General features: G+C 40.7%; 1 protein-coding gene across 4 annotated transcripts in view; it reads right to left on the minus strand.

Annotated features, from left to right (window-relative positions):
* Positions 1-16,838, minus strand: part of adgrb3 (adhesion G protein-coupled receptor B3) — a 116,956-nt gene that overhangs the window by 31,375 nt on the left and 68,743 nt on the right. For 3 of the 4 annotated variants that reach the window (XM_082557178.1, XM_082557181.1, XM_082557180.1), the window contains 8 exons: positions 14,599-14,705; positions 13,362-13,556; positions 11,448-11,516; positions 8,864-8,972; positions 4,528-4,674; positions 3,411-3,486; positions 937-1,039; positions 372-415 (listed from right to left, as the gene is read on the minus strand). In XM_082557178.1, coding sequence (XP_082413304.1) covers positions 372-415; positions 937-1,039; positions 3,411-3,486; positions 4,528-4,674; positions 8,864-8,972; positions 11,448-11,516; positions 13,362-13,556; positions 14,599-14,705 — 850 coding nt within the window. The remainder of the gene's footprint in view (positions 1-371; positions 416-936; positions 1,040-3,410; positions 3,487-4,527; positions 4,675-8,863; positions 8,973-11,447; positions 11,517-13,361; positions 13,557-14,598; positions 14,706-16,838) is intronic. The other variant, XM_082557179.1, reaches the window with a different exon arrangement.

The following is a 16,838-nucleotide window of genomic DNA, read 5'->3' on the forward strand; positions in this document are numbered from 1 at the left end:
TTCGTGTTGGGTTCTGATAGAAAACTTGATGGAGTCATGATGACATTCACTAAACAAGAACTCTGCAACTTCAGGACCTCGCCATCATTGACTCAAAGTCAGTATGAACACAGGTTTAAATCAACACGTGTGAGTTTTACAGCCAAGCATTAAACTCATATGACTTACAACTGGCCTACCGTGTTGTTCGCTCTGAATGAGGTTTAATGCAGTTTCTTTGCAGTTCCAATAATGTTGTAATGGTTTACCCAGAAAAATGTATCACCCTGATTTTGAACATGGAAATTATCCCAAAAAAACACACACAGAAAACAATGAATACCTATAACAACAAAAAAAGTGAAAAGAAGTGAAAGTGCATGCCCACTTACAGTATGGTGCTGTCCCACAGCGCACAGTAAGGGTTCATTGTTCCCTGGAAGGCAGGAAAAGGACAAAATGTTTGGTAAATTATGATGATAACTCATCATCATTTTCATCCCCACCATCATCATTATTATAAATCAAGTGCACGTTTGTCCTTTTATTTAGCTTTTTTGAAAACGTGTTTCATAGATCACACAAAAAAGCTTTGAACTCCACTACCACAGACACACACACGCATGCACAAATTTGCTGACACGTTCAGACTTACATGCACTTTATCTCAAAGATGAATAAAAAGGTCTGGATCATAAAAAAGGGATTGTCCTTGTAATTATCTGAACGTAGTGCTCTCTCCCGACACAAATTAATTATCGAGCCAATTAACCGCCATTGTGTGTCAGCTAATGGGAGATGATACGTGCTGTGGTCTTTGTAGAACACTCAGCCAGCAAACAAAAACTCTTTGTGTAGTGTTAACAAAGGAACATGAAGGTCAATAAACTATAGATCCAAACTATATATAGTATTTACTGTGCATTTGTGTATGAACATTTTAGTTACTGTGCTTACATTTGCCAAGTGAGCCAGTTCAATCTCCAGGTGGGACTCAGTGGCCTTGGGCTCGGGTCTCACAGTCACAGCTATGACCTTGGAGTTCACAACTGTGTGGTTCCTGAATCAAACAGAGATGTGAGAAAATTACAAAATTAATTATTCAAATGTGTCATTCTGCATTTAGTCAAGACTCGAACAAAATTTCACAATAAACATGGCATGTGAAACAAACGGGGAAAAAAAGAGCTTAACATCGCATTCACCGGGAGAAGATCAAGTCAAAAAACCAAAAGAATTATAATAATTTATAATAAATCTTTTTACAAACATGGATGATAATAATTGCTGTATGTGTAACTATGTTTGTGCATAGGTAGCCATATTTACACATATGTGTTGTGATCTTTTTACTAAATGCTTCTTAGATGTCCTTGTCAATTAACATTTCAGTGTTGTTCATCAGTGTGGCTTATTTTTAAGTTTAGCTGTGTTAGCACGGTGCATGAATTTACACTGAGGGGCAACCCCCAGAGCAGAAAAATGAAGACACTGATGTGCAGAAACTGCATTTCCCCTAAGTGCCACTGGAGTATGGATCTAAAAGGGAGTCTGTCTAATTTTACAGCACTAAAAATAATATTTAGAAGCTGTTATTAAAAACAAAACAAACAAACAAATCAGTTTCTCCTCTCCTAACAATGCTGGGTGGGGTGATTTTTCTTCTTTTTCTTTTTCTAACTCATCCACCATAGTTGAATTTGGGATGTGGCTGCACTGATTGACAGCTGTCCCACACAGGCAGCTGGGGCTGACTGGGTGACATAATTAAACTGGATCCCTGCACTGAATGTGTGAGCTGTTTGTGTAGGTTTAATAGATTCTCTCACTAATCAGACCATCCTACAAGTCTGTGCTTCAGTTTTGATGAGTGAAATTCTAGTGTGCTAAAGCTCAGTTTCCTGTTCAGGCCCGCTTTTCAACTAATCAACATTCAAACTACGCATAGTGTAACCCCTGTTGGGCCACATGCTGTTGGTTGTTTGGAGGACTGCACACAAACACGTCTGAGTAGGTGGCATGGCCATAATCCTTCATCCTGTGTAGCCAAATACCTACGCAAACAGACACAAACGAGTTACAGTGAATCCCTCATTAGGAATAACATCATGCATCATCATTTCCAACGCTCTAGATTCTAGCATTTTTATAATGTCTGAAAAATTACTGTTAATACTAAAGGATTAGGTATAACTTTAGAGTCAGTGAGGCTTAAGGGCCATGCTGGTATTAAAACCTGATTTGGTGTTTTAGGGAAGATATTGTGCATATATTTTTGAATTTAAAGCTCCTCTCTGCCTGCTAATCTAATGATCTACATTTCAGAGTGCGAGTTCTTCAAATTCAAGTTTCAGTGTCAGGCAGCATATTTTCTCTAATGCTGCTTGCACTGAATACTAACCTCAATATTAAAGTCAGTAAAGGAGGACTACAAGAGCTGCCCATTAGACATCAGATATGCTATACAGGATGATTTGGCAGTAATTATGTAAAGAAAAAAGAAAAGAAAAGAAACTAGAAAACACAGTCTACAAAGCTCACCTGAAGATGCTTTGTGTTATATGCTTTTACAGGCTAGCATCATAGTCATGTTTCAATGGGATATCCAGCTTTGGTATAGTTGACAGAACATATTATATTTTGAAATGAAGATAAAAATCAGTATGTACTTTCCCCCAGGGAGAAGAATTGTCATGCACACGAAGAAAAGAAGAGCTGAAAATGCAGCAGGTCCATAATGATGAGCAGCAAATAATTCAAATTTGTCATCTGACTTTTGCATATGTCTGTTTCCCGTACTTATTTTAAAATGTAATAAACACATGACACATAGATGCCTCTCTAATTATGAGTACACTAAAAGCCACATTGCCTGGTATTTCTCTTTTCAGAGTTGCCATTTGATCAGCTTATCCTCATGTTTGTCTGCAGAGGACACAATTCAGTGTCCCATTATAACCTCCTCTCTGCATTTACCCACAGGGCTGCTGCTCTCTCTGTGACAGCTGGCCCGAACGGTGCTGGAATGACCGGTTTGTCCTTGGGACGTTGCTGCCAGGGACTTGTTGATTGGTGTCTGACACCAGGTGTTTGTTTGGGACATCCCACTGCTTTTCCAGACACTAATGTCATCCTTAATTAACTACATACTGCATGCTACAGTGACACAGAGCTCTAAAAAAAAAAAAAAAGAACAGCAGCAAAATGCAAGTATTTGCTTGTAAGAAGGACAAAATAAGATTTCTATTCAATGTATTAAGTGGAACTTTCAGGGACACTGGAGCGACAAAGGCACAGCATGTTTTTCAGACTTGATCTGCTACTGTGAATAAAAATGGACACCTGTGCAGCTTCCAAAGGATTAAATCTGTCTCATATTTCCTCCTGCTCGCAGACCAGAAAACGCAGACAATGAGAAATGTTGCCCTTACTTTGGTGAAGGTAGCATGAGTCCAAGAGTCTTGTAGAGAACAGTTCCCAAAATGAAAACAGGCGATCCCTCCATATCTGAAGGAGGAAATGAAGCTTTGATGTCATGTCAGATAGATTTCCCTTTTTTTATTACTACTGCAAATGATGATGCTTTGCGAATTTTTAAGTAAAGAAACACTGTCATCAGCCACAAAAAACCCAAACATTTTAAGCATATTTTGCAGGGCAAACAGATGTATAAATTAGATTCTGAATTTAAAAAAATGTAGTTGTGTATATAGTTTTCTAAAGTTCATTTTATATATGCAAATTAGGTGTTAGCTCATTAAATATACAATCATTTACATAAATGCCCACTGAAACCTGAAGGTGTGCTTTTATTTCCAAACAAATCACATTAACTAACACCTGATTTTGTTTGTCCAGCAAGAGAAGTGCCAGAATCCACTGCAGAATTGGTTTGGGTCAAGCACGTGGCATCCTGATCAATTCCTTGTTTTGCTATCATTGATATATTTCGGATAAGACTGATTACACCAATCAACCAAATTGCCTGGCTCTGGATTGCAGTATAGAGTGGCAACTGGCATTGTTTGAGAGGACGCTACAAATGCTGAGCTGATGGAAAACTCTTGCAACTGAACAAGCACAGGCAAGCAAACTGGCTCTGTTCAGAGGCTTGTACCATTATTTCACTTTTTCTAAACAAGGAGTGGTGAAGCATAAACATTAAAGGGAAAAACCATTCTTCAGAAGACAGATGTGTCTGCTTGAAAGTCTAGTAACTTGTCAGACACTCCAACTCAGCTAAAATCATTCCACTTCTGCTGAGATGTGAAGACATATATTTTCCAATTTTCAACAGTGGCCAGTGAATCAATCATTGTGTATCCATGAAGCATTAATCCTGCGAATCTACTACAGTTTCCCTGCACATTTAAGATGTGTTGCTGCAGGTTGTAATTCTGAAGCTTGACAGAATATATGTATGTATATACTGAATATATATTCTAAGACAGATGGAGCTTGCACGTGGAGACTGTTTATGTGCCTCTGATTCTTGAAGAAAGATGTATTTGACTAGCAGTCAGATGACTCGGTGATATAGTCCCATACCTGCTGACTGGGAAACAAAGAGGCCCTTTGGGATGACCACTTTATCTTCAGAGTTTCTGGCCCAGTCAACCATGCCTTTACGGCCCTTCATGGGGAAGTTAATGTCAGTCATCACAGACACTGCTGGAAGCCTCTGGATGCTGGCAACTACAGAAAAACGAGGAAATATAGATTATTAGCATTGCTTGAACATTGCATATTAAATGAAATTATGAACATAACCATGCAGTCTGCACCACTGTCATTCAAAAGTAAACACAAGGGCAGTCCTTTGATTCGAGTTCAACATGCAGAGTCTGCATTCTCTCACAAATTAATAGGTAGATTTTACATGAAACTGAATCATTATGCAAATATGCAGGTCATCTGTCAGCCATACCAGGCCAACTGGGCTTTTGACGCATTCATTTGCTGCAAAATACAAACCCAAAGCTACAACTGGCACCTGACAAGTACTAGAAAGGTAATCACCTTAATCACGCTTTCCTTTTATGGCACCTCCCTGCTGAGGTGCCATAAAAGGCCAGTCAGTGCACTAAGGCTGTGACAAGGAAAATACCCAGGATCAACAGAAAGGGCCTTAGCATTACAAGAGGAGGATAAAGCTATACTGTTCTCTACCTGGTATCACATCCAGTCCCAGTCAGGTAGTGCTTCAGCAAGGGGAATCTGAGGCTAATCCTACCATTGATGCAGAAGCTCTATTGTTCATTGTACTGTGCCAATAGTACAATTTGAATCCTGGCGAGACTCCATGTGTGAGTGAAATCAGTGACAGTGAAGGTGCATCTAGGTGTTTGGGATGATCCTGCAGCGGGCATGAAATCACAGAGCACCACAAGACCTGCCGTTTTTGCAAAGAGGCCCGTTCGTAGCACCAGATGTCGGGAGCAGCAGTCGTCGTGCATGTTTATTCGTGTTTGTGGTTTTAGTCACAGGGCACACTGTGAAACACAACATGGTGCTGGGAAGACTGTCTCTCAGAGTTCTGGGTAATTCTGCAGGTAAATGGGGCTTTGAATCCGCCTGATGGGGCTACGCAGCACAAATAAAGCAGTAATTACGGACAGCGACGCCTCTGAACAGCGATTCATTGCACTAAGAGTATTCTGTATGGTTCATTTTCATAAGAGGGATTTATTGCATCGCTCATTACGTCTGAATGCGTTCATGAGAGGTTCAGCGTTAAGTAAACCATTGAAGTCAGACAACATAAACATCCTGCAAAGAAATTAATGAGCATTTCCAGCTATTGTGTGTGCAGTGGAAATTAATCACTATTACTGTCAAAATATTCTCTCGACCATGACACGCAGCCTCACAGTAGACAACCAGAAAAAAAAAGACAATAGAGCGTAATGCAGTCCACCTTCAAGACTGTGTTAAATTTTTTTTTGCATGTCCCAAGCTTCACTTTGTCCTCCAACTGTTAGCTTGCAAGGAGGGAGAACAAGTTGCTGCAGTGGACAGCCTTTTCCAATCAAGGTTATTTGACTAAAAGTAGGAGGACACAGGACGATACAGTGGTGACAGCCAGTATTTATCTAGGTGTCAAGAGGCTGCCATAAATTAGTGACGAAATGATGCCGCAATATCTTACTCAGCCAGATGCTCTCCACTTGGCTTTCACTGATGGAGACACAAAACTTTCCATTTCTTTAATCAAAAAGGGCCACGTGGTCGCTAAGGCACTGTGTGTGTGAGCTGAAATCACTGCCATTGGCTGGCTGTGCCGGTGCACTGGCCACGGATGGGATAATTAGAAAGTCCGATGTATTAATCATGTGGTATCGAATCATATCTTGATTGTTTTTTGAAAACAGCTCTGCAGTGGCAAATGCGAAAACATTTTATAGGAGCGGTAATTAATTTTGACATTAGAAAAAAAAGAAAAAATTAAATCAGAGAGTCCATTCTGGCATAATAATTTCTCCCAGCTAGGCCCCTGTATTTTACCACCACCAGCAGCCAGTCAAGTTGATTCTAGCCAGAGGCAACTCATTAATGTTATATCTCCAAATAATTGCTCAAAAGCCAAATGCCCCCCCTCTCTGCCGAGCCTTTGTGCTCACTTTTTCCAAAAGAAAAGCTGCTTTAGCACTCTACATAATAATGATGCTTCCAACATTCACATACTCTTATTCAGAGGTTCACTCATGCTCCTTAAGATTTCTAACAGAAAATGATGGGATTATTCAAATGAGCTTTTTACCGACAAGTGTTCTTTGCACTTTATGTGGGCACACTTTTAGTGTAGCTGTTCCTCCTTCAGTCAAAACAATCAAGTTCCTCTCAACACAAGTTTTATTTTTAATTACTTGCCTTTTGATCTCACACCGAGTAACGCTGTTGTTATTTCAAAATAAAGGTAATCTTTACAATGAGCGTGCATATACATAAATTAAGAAAAAAACCCAAACAAAATATAATAACTCGGATGATAATAAGCAAGAAGATGTTGTTGACCGTGTTGGAATTATTCCATTATTTCAGTTTCTTGCATTTCTTGTTGCATGAAATCAATATATCTTCTTTCTATGGACATGTGGGAGAAAAACTTCAGAATGTTTTGAATATGGTGCCCTGATTATGCCACTCAGTGCTTTATTAGACTGAGAAACAGCGGTGAGTTGCATCATTGCTCCACGCTTACCAAAAATATTTCCTGTCATATCACATCTGACAGATGGACACGGTTTAGTCCACAGTCCAGCAGGTTTGAGTGGAGGCCAGGACAGTGATACAGCTGACTAATGTAATAAGAGTCAAATAGTTTAAATTCAAGCCCAGCTATGAAATGCATTAAACTGCTCAAGGAACTTGTATGAATGTGGATAAAACACTTAACCGTCAATTTAGAGTCAGTTTCACAGAGCAGATTCCATTTTGTGTATAAAGAAGGGGTCATGTGTTAATGCTTTTTTGAGCATAAGGAGAAGGCACTGGCAATGAGTTTGGATGACGGCCATTAAGACAAATTGAAATAAGTATAAAGTATAAAGTAGGAGAACAGCACAGAAATATTCTCACATCTGTGAAAGAAGTCATTAATGATAGGCAATGTGAAATGCATTCAAACCTTATTTCCAAGTCTAAATCCATTAGTTAATTTGACTCTCACAGTGTTTCATAATGGTACTTTGATGTGTGCATTCATTGAACCATGTTTGGTATGCTATTCTTGGAGACTACCGATTCATCATTATGGAAATCACATACCATAAAGAAACACAGAGAGCAAGTGTGCTCGAAGTGAGCTGAATGTTAGCTATTGTAAAGAATACAAGGATGAAACATCTCTGTTCCTCTTAAGAGGAATGGCCTAATGGCACAGCTGTGCACACTCACATTCACTTGCATGAATAAATGAAGACCACCGGTCTACTCTTCCATTCCAGTAAGACACCATTTGTGGCTGAGTAAAAAATGAAATGCCACAGAGACCTCAGATCATCCGAGAGGCTGCGCGACCGAAGCTAAAAGAACCCACAGCAGCACTTTGGTTTTTTTGTTTTGTTTTTCAAGTCATAATCTCGACAAAAATCAGCGTTGCAGAAAAGCTCATTACAGCTGCAAAGAAAACTTGTAATTTCACTTCCAATTTTACAGCCTTTTATCAGACCCTCCTACTGTATTTTTTTCATGACTGCTAATCTCACAAGGAACTGACAAGCAATCTTTTATTTATTTACTTTTAATTAATTTTTTTCATGCGGCTGTACAACTGCAAAACACGCTATAGGGTATGTTCTGCTAATCAAGTCTTACTCACAGAACTACAGTTCAGTGCAGCGTCAAACCGAACCATTTCATCTTCAGAATAACATAAATATTTGATGTGATTATTGACCAAAAACTTTGAACCTATACATAGAGTCTGTAATTAGTGAGAGGCTTTATAATATCAAGAAAGCAGTGCTGCTCTTACTGAACTACGTTATAAAATCCCCAGTGTTTTAAAATGTACTTGAGCATCAATAAAATGTGTACCCGTGGTTGTTATTTTGAAGTATTGTCTGTATTTATTCTAGTGAAGGCACTACTCTTGCAGGTTTTCCCGTGCTGTAAGCTACTGATATTGGATTGAATGTTAAATGTTTTCATTGGAATTTAGCACATTAAGACCGCAAGATCACTTTTAATCAACATTATTGATTTGCAGTAATTTTACTCCCCCACCCCAACTGCCCAGCATTTATCCTAAATTAATGATGGTGGGGAAATTGACACAAGGAGTCAGAGGAGCACAGGGATTATGTGTCCATATCAAGCCAAAACAAATGGTAAAACGATCTCAGCGGCTGTGGGCCCGAAGGCAAAGTGGGTCGATTCTTACCTAAGTTTCCAGTCATCAAATAGGCATTGTGGAAATCCTTCATGCCCAGTCCAACAATGTGGATGAAATCTTCTATGACCTGCATGAGCTCCACTGCTCCGGGGTAGATCTGGACAAGATAATAAAGACAAGGGGACAGTTTTAATTTAAATAGTTCTCCAGTGATTAAAATGCGGTGCTCTGTACTTATTTTTGTATGAAAGATAAAATCTTTAAACTTGCTAAAAAAGAAAATGATTAACCAGTCATATATATATATATATATATATATATATATATATATATATATATATATATATATATATATATATATATAGATATATCTATATATATCTATATATATCTATATATATATATATTAGTTGTAGCCCTATTTGAACCATTCAAATAACATCAGCATCAGCGCTGTAACCACCAGCTGTGCCAGCACATTTGGTGGCTGGCCTGTTTCTGGAAAAGCACTGCCAAGTCAAGGGTGATTGCCTCAGTTCATGTGTTGCTCCATGGACATCAGCACTCACATAAGAGTGAAGGGGCATGAATTCAGAACCATGGACAGCTCTATAGCACAAGCGGTAACACTGCTGGTCCACTCAGCTCTTTTCCCCAAAGTCAATAAATCAAAGGCACGTTAATCCAATAATTGACCTTCAAAAGATTGGATTACTGTCCTGGCTGCCCATCTACTGGCTGCCCATCTACTGGCGATGTCTCACATCTAATGGGATATATCGTGCTGTACTGCAAAACCATTTTTCAGTTCTGCACAAGACTCATGTAATCGTGGGGCGTAAATAAGTGTGTAAGCACACAGTGGTGATGTCAGGCAATTAGAGAAGCCTTTGAGTGGCATTTAGCAATTAGCACCTCACTCTAAGTTGATATTCAACAAACACCTGAGGCAGGTATTTCCCTCCTCTGTAGCACCTTGTGTGTGTGTGCACATGCCTCTTCATGTGCCGCGGCTAAGCCGGGATAACGGATCAGCGGTGCTGAAGTCGAGAGCCTCTGACACAGCAGAGTGAAAGCCATAGTGGGGGAGAAAAGCACATCATGTCGCCCCTTCCGGCATGTCTGACGCAGAGTGCAGTAATGCTCATTCTGCTGGTCTCCATGGCAACCGCGAGACGTAAAGGCAGTGCAGGGAAATGGCTGCAGCAGAGGTTCTGCAGACAGAGCTGTTCCTTTCCTTGCCATGGTAACAGAGGCAGGAGGTGAATATATAGTGATCAGTGCAAAAAGCCAACTTTACAGCCAGTTAAGCCCAATAGTGAGGTGTTTCATGTACGTGTTTTTGGTGTGTGGGTGCTGTGGAAGCTGAGCCGAGAACACTCATTAATGCAAGAAACCCAACAAGTGAGAAAAACTGTGTAAGGCGATGCAGCTTGGCCATGTTCACTTTTTATAATGATGTAACTAAAGCAGCACATCTCAGACATGCACATTAATAACTGCGGGAATATTTAACAGTGTCGCACATTTCTTCTGGGTGTTAAATCATGGAGACAATATATTTATTATATTTATTTATCTATACTTCCTCGGATCTGTCTGTCCTTATCTCTTACGCATACTCGCTGATGAAATTGCTAGTTTGTGAGCTTCTCTCACCGACATCATCCCTTTAGGGGCCCTGCCAAATTAAAGCTCCAGTAAGTAAACACCTAATTACTCCTTGTGTAGACAGCCAGGACTGGCACTCTGAGCAATATTTGAACTGCCTGTGTCCCCTTATAGCATCAGCTGAAGTCAGGTGTGGAGAAAGTAAGACAAAAAAGTCATTTTAAGGCATCACCTCACTCATGTGTCAGTGCAGGTGACACCCAATTTACCTGTGAAGGTGACAACAGAGCAGATGCCCTTTGCAGACTCGCAGTCATCACAGATGGCATCTCTGTCAGAGTCTGGATGTGTGTGATTTCAGGGTTCAGGCTGTCTCAGACACCAGTGGCGGTTTTGAAAACAAGACCTGCCACCTCTCAAACTGAGAGATGTGTCTAAACCAGGACGATGCTAGAATCCAATCTTCGTGAATAAACAAGTCTTGTGAATGGGTACTTTTCGGCACTTAAATTTTGACATACACACCATTGCCGCTGTGTTGCAGTATGTTGCTTCTCAATTTCTAAAGGATATTGAAACAATTTTTCGCCATCCACCTTTACTATATGATAAATATCAAGAGGGGAGACTGCTGCTGAAATGTTCATTTTTTTATGGTAAAACTGACCTGAGTAAGGTCCTAATCACACTGGTTGCTTTCATCGGCATCAGCTGGGTGAAACAATGCAGAAGGAATGAGTCCTGCAGTGTTGAGGGTTGGACAATGTCTATGGCGGTGCTGCTGCCACCAAGTGGAGCTCGGAGGAACTAGTTTTTTTCTAAATGAGGCCAGATGTCACACCTGCTAAATTACCTCACTACCATATGTGTAAGTGTAACATAATCCTAAATCCACCTGACTTGCCTTAATCTGTGCTATTCAGATGGAGAAACTGCAAACAAGCTTTGAGTCGAAGTTTGAGGCAAACAGTGTTCACGCAGCAACCTGAATTATTTACTAGGTGTACTGCCACATGCTTACCTTTTGCGCGTCTTCCCATTTCTCCTTATTTTCCTCCTCCAGGAGGTTGCTGATGATTTGAAAGAAGTTCTGTGGAGATGATGAAAGGGAAAATGCATAACACTCCCACACACCAGCATAACAGGCACTGCAGCTAGACGCTTTTCTCAAATCATGACATAAACACCATGCACTCCAAAAACCTACTGTTATGGATAATATACTAACATTTACGATAGCGAAAAATAAGAGATTTCTGTAGGGGCATAATGATTTTCTCCCGCAGGGCTCAATAGCACCAGGAAATCTGCCACTGAAACCGTGATGGTAAACGATAGGAGAAATGATGGAATTTGTGCTTGAGCTCTGACAGCAACACACCTTGGACCTCCTGCAGCTTGCAGCAAACACTTAATGCTACAGGAGAAAAGCACAAGCTGCAATCAGAAAAAAAAAAGATGAAAGGGAATGTTTGAGCAGCTGTGTGGATTGTCTTCTTCAGCAGTGGAGAGCGGGACTGCTTGGGGTGCATGCCTGCAGTCGTAATAGGACCCCTGTCTGATCTTTAGCCTTGTTATTTCGTTTGGTCTACAATATGCCTGAGGGAGTGGCTCTCTCTCTTGACACAGGCTATCTTGTTTTCTACTTGAATGCTTATGCTCCCTCTGGTGGTAATGTGCCCACTTTAACACTGCATTAGCGCAGAGACACACGGAGGGGTTGGGCTGGCTGACTGCTCTCCTGTCTGCCCACACACGCTCCTAATAACCAGAGATAGGACATTTTCCTCATTTCATAGGTTTTCTACGGTAGGAAAACGGATGAATGGCATCTTTGTATCCATCCATGGACAAAACATTTGGGGTTTTGCAGAATATTAAAAGGACCATGCGCCTTACATCAAGAGGAAACTGTTGATAAAAGTGGACTAAACCAACAGAAAACTAAAGAAAAGAGCATCTCTGACAGTTTGTAGTCCAAATATCACCACACTTCGGAGGTGCATGATTAATTGAGTTGAATTTTTCTTTTTTTTAATTGAATTAGATCAGAGTTTTGTAATCACCTAAGTAGGACAGCTTGTTTGTTTTTGCCTTTCTTTATGTGCTTTGAGTTACCTGAAACCTAGAAAACAGCACAATGCCAAACACTACGGCTATATTTCAGATTTAATATCTGACCGAGCTTATCAGTAAGCAGGGAACTGTGTGGCTGGTATTTAAATAACTGAACTTTCCTGCTAATAAAGGAGAAATTATTACTATTTCTATACAGCAAAGAGCTGATGGACAAGTCTCGCATTTTTCTAATTTCCTGGAGCTGTTACTCATGACTTTATCCAGAAGTAACAAACACAGACAAAACCTGAAACCTCACGAATAAACTACAGTAGTATGCTGTTACAGTATGCTTTTGGCATCACATAATAACAATTATTTTATTCTCAATTAGCAAAAAAAAATTGCACACATATATAGCACAACCATTCACACATGCACACGCAGCAAAACAACCACATATATATATAAAAAAACCTAACATGTATGCATGCTGGACAGAATAAAGAGGCCTGTGAAGGGTGGCTTTGAAATTGGCACAGCCCTGGGAGCATAAATTGTCTTATTGGTGATGGAGGTGGGGCTTTTGCTATAATCTCCATCATCCTATTGACATAAAGAGGATCAAGACTGCAGTCAAGCCCAACATGATGAGATGAAACAGCTTAGGATGTGGAGTAGATCTCCTGATACAATAGAGCCCTGGGTGTTTGTGCTATTTCACACACAATAGAATTCATTTTTCTCACATTACACATTATAGCTCTGGTACCCAAAATGATAAAACATTTATGTTACCTAAGTAACGGCATGGCATCCTTGCATACTTCACAAAGATTCATGTCCACATGTTCAAATGAAGCCAGCGTCCACTTACTTGCACGTCATCGGATGACGGCTCATAGCTGGCTCTCTTGAAGGTCTCTGTCACATTGCGAAGGATCTCTACTGAAGACAGGAGGTCACCAGCATAGAAGTTCCTCCTCTGGGTGAGATCCAGCAGGTTTTTTGTGACCTGGGACATCCCATCCCCCGCCAGCATCCTCTGGCCCTTGGCAAGGTGCCCCTGAACCTCCAAAAACAGGAGAGGACAGAACTTGGGGCATCGGTGTCCTCTGTTGAGTTCGCAAGATACACGCTAAGCTACACATTTAGATTAAATGGGGTGCAAAAAATCAGGAAGAAAGACTCTACTCTCTAAGGCCCTTTATGTGACACTTATATCTACGCCAGGCCTGAAATGTATTCTGCCTCGCGGATGTTTTGAAATGAGCCAATACGAATAAAAGAGTTAACTGGAGCAGAAGACACACATTTAGGCAGAAATTGCAGAGTGAAATGACATCTCACATCATTGCACAGGGTTTACGTCCATAAATACACGTTCACAGGTGCAGCGCTATATGTGCTATCTCAGCTCTTCTGAATTATTTTATTTTTAACAGTGATGGAGGGTTACCAAAATTACCTATTCTAGTGGAAGCGCTTCTGTGTTTTCAGGCTGAAGGCAAACCTACTAAAGCAAAAGTACTCGAAATGGTGCAATAAAATGCACTCGGGCTTCAATGAAAACTGCTTTTTGTGTGATTAAAAAGTCTCATCAGACGACAAAAGAAAAGAAAAAAAGAGAGAATTCACAAAAGGTTCTCTTGAGGGAAAGATATGATTCTATTAAACTGAAAATACCGTTTCACTGAGTTTCCCTAACTGTTATTTATTTATTTACTTATTTACTTTTTTCTTCATGCTGCAAGTCTTATTTTAAATGAACAAAAATATTGCAAGTTGTTGCAGTGGATCCTATTTACCAAAACATAGCAAAGTGCAAGTGACGAGTAACCGAGGAGCAACATATATTGTAACCGCGATATCATCAATATTGTAATTTATTTAGAAACACAGACGAGAACATGCCTGGAACTCTAAATTCAGCAGCTGAAGGACATCAGGGAGGGAAAAAAAGGAAAAAAATGTGTGCTTAAATTTGCTCCTCTATTGGAAGTGGTTAATCTTTTTGGCTACATTGTGATGAGAATTGGGAGGGGGACACTGGGGAGGTAATTTATGGTGCATTGGAAACAGAGGCTGTGAGAGGGAGCTGACTTTGCACCTACTGATTGCTGCAAGTATCTGAATTCATTTGTTATGCATCGAGCATAGCTGGGCTGCTCCCAGAAGGCCATACCGCGGTGATCCAAAGAGCAGCGTCGACTAGTGGTGCCTGTAGAGGAGGAAGGAGACAGCGACAGATTTGGAGAGGAGGATTGGCGAGGGAGGGATGAGAAGATGAGCAGGCGCAGAAGAGGTGGGGGGGTAGGTGGAGTTAAGACCAACGGTGGGGCAAAGAAAGGCAGATTGAAGGGGTAGAGTGGGATTAGTTGGATATGAGAGGAGGGGAGAGAGACAAAAAGGAAAGAGAATAATATTAATACTTTTAATGAGAGTCTTATCTTTTCCTCTTTGTCCGTCATTCACCATCAAAATTTGATGTAACCCGCTCGTTAGAGAAGGCAATAAAGAAAGGTTTATGGAAGGAAAGTATTACAGTATTTGAACAGAAATGGTTTAATATTATGCCAAACGACACAGTCCCGTGCCTTTTAATATATGCTCTGCGTGCCCGGCTAATACAACTTGTAGTCGCTTATTCAAACATGCAGCAACTCAGCTGTGATAGCTGTCAGGCATTTAAACAGTAATCCTGAAATAGCAGAACTACCCAATATCCACCCACACGGCCTACATAGGGGTCCAACATCACACCTTCCCAGCTGTCGACCTGGTGGAGTGCACTTCACACATCACCCCACCGCTCCAAAACAGGTGCTTGACATCCTGAGGAAAACTCCCACAGCACAAAACATTTCCCCTGGCATCCGGGCTTCACATAAAACCTTCACTATCTCTTGTTCTCCTCCGTGCTCTCTCTCTGACTTTCGCACACTAACACACACAGACAAAGAGAAATCACAAACACCCCCCCCCCACACACACACACACACACACACACGCCCACCTTCTCCACAGCTACTACTTGGTGATATCCACTGAAGCCGAGAGTGCACGCTCGCTGTGTGCCGGGAGCAACCATGCATCACCATGAGACAACCCAGGGGGCAGCAGGAGAGGCCCAGTGCTTTACACTGGGCTGAGCCTCTGTGTCCCTCAAAGCGGGTTTCACCTGGGTGGTTTAGAGTTTTGCTTCACAATCTCTACCACTCTATCTACTGTTAAGGATGCCAGCAATCAAAAGAATGCTCGCTCTGAATTTTTATCAAAAAGATAGTAAAAAGTCTGTTTTATGATGGTTTGAGACCTAGAAATTAGGCATTCACTTCAGTGTTTTGGCTCTGACATTCCAAAAGGTCACTGTAAGCTGAGAAAGGTTGGGTTCTTTGAGTGGGAATTGCCAAAAAGGCACAGAGCAATAAGAAGAGGTCAAATTCAAGAACTGCTTGAAATTGATAAGCATTGAGGTTGCTCAGTGATGTGAATTTTGTCCACGTATAGACACGAAGCAGGAGTTAAACAGCAAGAGAGGTAATGTTTTGGTCACCGGTAGCCTGTGTTTATATTATTAATATACTGTATGATGTTGCAATTTTAATGTGATTTCAGCAGTCCTCAAAGACACAAATTACCCAAGGCCAAAATCATTTTAATGTAAAATCCCTGCACTGGAGCTCATCTTTTATTTAAATAACCAAATTTTAAGTTTGAAAAAGGGGAGCTCTCGATTGTGGTTTATAAGTGTGCAAAAATAAAACCTAATAGCAGACTTGCACTTTATATAAATATGTCCATAAGCACACCTTACTTGCTCAGGAAAGATGCACTCCTGAAGCCACCGTATGCAAACAGCAAAACAAGAGTAAAAGAAGCTTAATGAATGGTCAGTGTTGAGAGATAGACACTGATTCATTTGTAAGTCTTTCTTTTGCCAGTTTTGTGAACTGAATTTCTCCCAAACTGATCTATTTTTAAATGAAGTTTATATTGTACAGATATATAATTAGATATCAATCTGCCTTGGCTTTGAAACGGGTTGCTAGTGGGATCAAATAGGGTTAGAGACACAAACTCGAGGCCTTCGCTGTAATTCTGCCCCAATCTGTCATCTGTCCTTGCATCATCAGTGATGTACGTGGAGTAAGTTGAGTATGAAATATAGGTCAGTGGAGATGTGCTTGATCAAAACCAAGGCTGCACTCCACTGAGGCGCTGACCTGTCGCTGTCTGGTTTGACAGCGCTCTCGACTTGGGTGCCATTAAAAGAGAATTTTTATTCAAGTGATCCTCACCGAGACGGAATACTAAAACAGTGTTTACCAGCTGAGGAGTTGGAAACGAGACA

Source organism: Aulonocara stuartgranti (assembly GCF_965226115.1).
Source record: "Aulonocara stuartgranti genome assembly, chromosome: 13".
Taxonomy (NCBI): domain Eukaryota; kingdom Metazoa; phylum Chordata; class Actinopteri; order Cichliformes; family Cichlidae; genus Aulonocara; species Aulonocara stuartgranti.